This window comes from Oncorhynchus mykiss, chromosome 14 (assembly GCF_013265735.2).
Source record: "Oncorhynchus mykiss isolate Arlee chromosome 14, USDA_OmykA_1.1, whole genome shotgun sequence".
Taxonomy (NCBI): Eukaryota; Metazoa; Chordata; class Actinopteri; order Salmoniformes; family Salmonidae; genus Oncorhynchus; species Oncorhynchus mykiss.
The window spans coordinates 27,965,907-27,971,906 of NC_048578.1; the positions used below are offsets into that span (position 1 = coordinate 27,965,907).

The window sequence follows — 6,000 nt, forward strand, 5'->3', positions numbered from 1 at the left end:
GTCTCTTCTGCCCTGGCCAAGGTCATTACATTGGTACAGTGTACTGAACACACACGCACACACACAAGCCCCTCCCCAGTCATGTCCATCCTAAAGTCAAGTTTTTCTCTGTGTTCCAGATCGTTGAACACGGGAAGAATGCTAAGAGTTACCACTACATCCTGGCCAACCTGGTAAGATTTTTTTTTTCTCTCTCTCTCTCTCTCTCTCTCTCTCTCTCTCTCTCTCTCTCTCTCTCTCTCTCTCTCTTTCGACTGTATCTCGCTCTCTCTCTCCCTCTCTATACATCTCTCTCTCTCTCTCTCTACTGTATCTCCCTCTCTCTCTCCCTCTCTATACATATATCTCTCTTGCTCTCTCTCTCTCTACTGTATCTCTCGCTCTCTCTCCCTCTCTCTCCCTCTATACACATTTCTCTACTATCTCAATACTGTAACTCTCTGTCTCTCTCTCTCGCTCTCTCTACTGTATCTCTCTCTCTCTCTCCCTCTATACATATATCTCTTTTGCTCTCTCTCTCTACTGTATTTCTCTCTATATCGCTCTACTGTATCTCTCTCTCTCTCTCTCTCCCTCTCTATACATATATCTCTCTTGCTCTCTCCCTCTACTGTATCTCTCGCTCTCTCTCCCTCTCTCTCCCTCTATACACATTTCTCTACTATCTCAATACTGTAACTCTCTGTCTCTCCCTCTCACTCTCTCTACTGTATCTCTCTCTCTCTCTCTCTCTACTGTATCTCTCTCTATATCTCTCTACTGTATCGCTCTCTCTATATCTCTCTGCAGTATCTATCTCTTGCTCTCTCTCTCTATATATATATGTATATATCTATTAAATTAAATTCAAAGGGCTTTATTTGCATGGGAATCATACATTATGTTAACATTGCCAAAGCAAGTGAAATAGATAATAAACTAAAAGGGGGAAATAAGGGAAATAAACAATTCAAAATGACAGTTAACATTACACTCACAAAAGGAGGTTAGGAAGTGCAGCTTAGTTTCCACCTCATTTTGTAGGCAGTGTGCACATAGCCTGTCTTCTCTTGAGAGAAATTTGGCCCGCGGGGTAATTATATTTGGCCCGCGAGACAATACCAAATTACTACTAGAGCTGGCTTTCTGGACAAGTGGGAGGCAGAATATCTGTTTACATATGTAAAAGACAAACCTGTTTGTCTTGTTTGTGGAGTCAACGTGGCTGTAAGTAAGGAGTACAACATTAGACGACACTATGAAACGAAACACCATGACAAATACAAGGACCTGGACATGACTCAAAGGAGCCAGAAAGTAGAGGAGATGAAAAGAAGTTTGGTTTCACAACAGAATATGTTTAAAAAAGCCACATCACAAAGCGAGGCTGCTGTAAAGGCTAGTTATATAGTGGCAGCAGAGATCGCAAAATCAGCCCGGCCCTTTAATGAGGGAGAGTTCATGAAAAAGTGCATGATGAAGGTTTGTGACCTCGTATGCCCAGAGAAAAAACAAGCATTTTCAAACGTGAGCCTGAGCAGGAACACAGTAGCTGATCGCACATGTGATCTTGCCACCAATCTGTATGACCAGCTGATGGAAAGGGGAAAAGATTTTGTTGCATTCTCCCTCGCTGTGGATGAGAGCTGCGACGCATCTGATACTGCTCAGCTGTCAGTCTTCATCCGTGGAGTGGACTCAAATCTGTGTGTTACGGAGGAGCTATTAGGATTCAAATCAATGCATGGCACAACCACAGGAAAGGAAATCTTTGAGGAGGTTTCCAAATGTGTAACTGAAATAAAGCTGCCGTGGGATAAACTCGTTGGATTAACGACAGATGGTGCGCCAGCGATGTGCGGTAAAAAGAGTGGACTGGTGGGCATGGTTCGGGAGAAGATGCGGGAAGAGAACTGTGCAGGTGAGCTAACTGTTTACCACTGCATCATACATCAGGAAGCACTGTGTCCCAAAGCCCTAAAGATGGAACATGTTATGACCACAGTAACACAGGTAGTTAACTTTATAAGAGCCAAAGGTCTAAATCACCGCCAGTTTAAATCTTTTCTGGAGGAGTGTGGTTCGGAATACGCAGACGTGCCGTATCACACAGAGGTGAGATGGCTAAGCAGAGGAAAAGTACTGAACAGATGTTTCGAGCTGCGTGAGGAAATATGTCAATTCCTGGAAACCAAAGGGAAGGATACAGCGGAGCTCCGGGAGCAAAAGTTCCTGTGTGAGCTGGCCTTTCTCTGTGATATCTCGAGCCATCTCGATGCGCTGAACCTGCAGCTTCAGGGGCGGGGGCGCATCATCACAGACATGTACGCTGCAGTGAGGGCCTTCAAAACTAAACTGTGCCTGTGGGAGAATCAGATGCTGCAAGGAAACCCTTGCCATTTTCCCTGCTGCCAATCCATGAAAGCGCAGATCTCTACCGCCGTGTTCCCATGCGCACAGTTTGCTGAAAAACTCAGTGTTCTCGCCGCTGAGTTTAGCCGGCGATTTGCCGACTTCGATGCCCAGAAATGCAAGTTTGAACTGCTTAGTAATCCCTTCGCAGTTGATGTGGAAAATGCACCAACCAACATCCAAATGGAGCTGATTGAACTCCAGTGCAACGACACGCTGAAGTCAAAGTATGATGCTGTGGGCGCCGCACAGTTTCCACGGTTCATCCCTGACACAATGCCTCAGCTTCGCCCCCCAGCTGCTCAGATGCTCTCCATGTTCGGCAGCACTTATCTATGCGAGCAACTTTTCTCCTCGATGAAGATGACCAAAACAACTCACAGGAGACGTCTGACTGATGAACATCTTCGCTCGATACTGAGGATTTCAGCTCAGAGCTTGAGCCCAGACATTAATGAACTAGCATCCAAGAAGAGATGCCAGGTATCTGGCTTGGGCAAATCAGATTAGACCAGTGTGCAATAATTAACATTTTCTTTATGCACTTTTTCTTGCTACAAGGCATGGGCTTGAATGGTTGATTGATTTATTATCATTTTATTTGTAAAATTATTAGCCAGTGGAAAAAGTTTATTTTGGTATTTAAATCAGAAGGCTGCAAATAGAAAAGAGGCATACAATTTTTATTTAAATTTTATTTATTTAATAAATGAATGCCATTGATGTGTTTTTTCATTTGAAATTCGATTTTGCATGTCTCCACTATTAAATTATATATTGTATGGTAATAAGCGATGCTTGTTCCATATTCAATGTTAAAGCAAAACTTGTTTGGGTCCATATTAAAAGGTTAATTTGTTCAATGTTGGCCCGTGACTTTGTTCAGGTTTTACATTTTGGCCCACTGGGTATTTGAGTTTGACACCCCTGGCCTACAGTATCTGTACATACAGTGAGGGGAAAAAGTATTTGATCCCCTGCTGATTTTGTACGTTTGCCCACTGACATAGAAATGATCCATCTATAATTTTAATGGTAGGTTTATTTGAACAGTGAGAGACAGAATAACAACAAAAAAATCCAGAAAAACGCATGTCAAAAATGTTATAAATTGATTTGCATTTTAATGAGGGAAATAAGTATTTGACCCCTCTGCAAAACATGACTTAGTATTTGGTGGCAAAACCCTTGTTGGCAATCCCAAGGGTCAGACGTTTCTTGTAGTTGGCCACCAGGTTTGCACACATCTCAGGAGGGATTTTGTCCCACTCCGCTTTGCAGATCTTCTCCAAGTCACTAAGGTTTCGAGGCTGACTTTTGGCAACTCAAACTTTCAGCTCCCTCCACAGATTTTCTATGGGATTAAGGTCTGGAGACTGGCTAGGCCACTACAGGACCTTAATGTGCTTCTTCTTGAGCCACTCCTTTGTTGCCTTTGATATGTGTTTTGGGTCATTGTCATGCTGGAATACCCATCCACGACCCATGAAGTTGTGAAGTTGTTCTGTCCCCTTAGCAGAAAAACACCCCCAAAGCATAATGTTTCCACCTCCATGTTTGACAGTGGGGATGGTGTTCTTGGGGTCATAGGCAGCATTCCTCCTCCTCCAGTTGAGTTGATGCCAAAGAGCTCAATTTTGGTGTCATCTGTCCACAGCACTTTCACCCAGTTGTCCTCTGAATCATTCAGATCTTCATTGGCAAACTTCAGACTGGCATGTATATGTGCTTTCTTGAGCAGGGGGACCTTGCGGGCGCTGCAGGATTTCAGTCCTTCACGACGTAGTGTGTTACCAATTGTTTTCTTGGTGACTATGGTCCCAGCTGCCTTGAGATCATTGACAAGATCCTCCCGTGTAGTTCTGGGCTGATTCCTCACCGTTCTCATGATCATTGCAACTCCACGAGGTGAGATCTTGCATGGAGCCCCAGGCCGAGGGAGATTGACAGTTCTTTTGTGTTTCTTCCATTTGCGAATAATCGCACCAACTGTTGTCACCTTCTCACCAAGCTGCTTAGCGATGGTCTTGTAGCCCATTCCAGCCTTGGAGCTCTTTGGTCTTGGCCATGGTGGAGAGTTTGGAATCTGATTGATTGATTGCTTCTGTGGACAGGTGTCTTTTATACAGGTTACAAACTGAGATTAGGAGCACTCCCTTTAAGAGTGTGCTCCTAATCTCAGCTCGTTACCTGTATAAAAGACACCTGGGAGTCAGAAATCTTTCTGATTGAGAGGTGGTCAAATACTTAAAATGCAAATCAATTTATAACATTTTTGACATGCGTTTTTCTTGATTTTGTTGTTGTTATTCTGTCTCTCACTGTTCAAATAAACCTACCATTAAAATTATAGGCGGATCATTTCTTTGTGAGTGGGCAAACGTACAAAATCAGCAGGGGATCAAATACTTTTTTTCCTCACTGTAGTCAGAGCTTTCCTTAATTTTGGGTCTGTCACAGTGGTCAGGTATATTTATCTCTCTCTATATATCTCTTTCTCTCTTATCTCTCTACTGTATCTATCTATATTTCTCTACTCTACTATCTCTCACTCTCTCTCTCTCCATCTCGCCATCTCTCTCTCCATTTATCTCTTTCTCTCTCTCTCTATTTTCCTCTTTCTCTTGCTCTCTCTCTATCCTCTGTCTCTCTCTCCATATCTCTCTATCTCAATGTCTCTCTCCCTCTCATGTTTATCTCCATTTCTCTCTCTCTCCATGTATCTCTTTCTGTATCTCTCTCTCTAGCTCTCTCTCTCCCCATCTCTCTCTCTCTCCCCATCTCTTTCTCTCTCCCCATCTCCATATTTCTATCCTATGTGGATTCTACAGATGTTGTTCTGTGTAATTTGTCTGGTACATCCCAAGGTATTGCATCTAGTCTTAGTCTCACGACATTCATATATTTTTCTCCAATGTCAAATTTTGAAGTTGTTGCAAATGTCAAATTTCATAAGGTTAAGTTTAGGTATTAACTACAAATATTTAGGCTTAGGCATTAACTCCTAACGGTTAAGGTACGGGTTAAGGTTTGGCATAGGCTTAAAATAAAAATCTAAAAAACACATTTTTATGGCTGAAATTGAACCAGAACCCTTATGCTAATGCCCATCCACCATCCACGTCCACAACACCAAAACTAAAACCTACTTGAAGCTAACAGCACTCACTGTTGCCCCTAGTATCCGGTTTCCACGTCATCACCCGACGTCCTCAGGCATGGATGGACGTTGTATACTGACTTATATCATGGGTGACGTGGCTGGGTATCTCTCTAGAGGCAACATGATATTGAAAGTGCAATAAGACATACAATATGGTCAAATGTGACTTCCTTTTGTTAGAAAAATACATTTTACAAGACAAATATGATTCTTCATGTCCTGAATCGTTCAGTGGGTTCTTTCATTATATCTAAAGAGTCTTATTTCGTAACATAATACATCCAATAATAAGCAGTGAGCTCTGTTGACAGTTCGGTGCTGCTTCTCGAAGCGAGTTTTGAGGATTTGACAAAAAGCTAAATTAACACGAGACGAGACAAATTAAATGTAAAATTATTAGAAAAGAAAAAGCTTGCTCAGTGGTTCGTTGACATTTCCCAGAGATA

The 6,000-nt window shown here is 42.5% G+C and overlaps 1 protein-coding gene across 8 annotated transcripts in view; it reads left to right on the forward strand.

Moving 5' to 3' along the window:
• Positions 1–6,000, forward strand: part of LOC110489094 (glutamate receptor 1) — a 157,831-nt gene that overhangs the window by 72,769 nt on the left and 79,062 nt on the right. For all 8 annotated transcript variants that reach the window (XR_005035968.1, XR_005035967.1, XM_036943242.1 and 5 more), the window contains exon 5: positions 120–173. Coding sequence is in view for 6 of the 8 variants with exons in the window: in XM_036943242.1 (XP_036799137.1) it covers positions 120–173 (54 nt within the window). In the remaining 2 variants the exon portion in view is untranslated. The remainder of the gene's footprint in view (positions 1–119; positions 174–6,000) is intronic.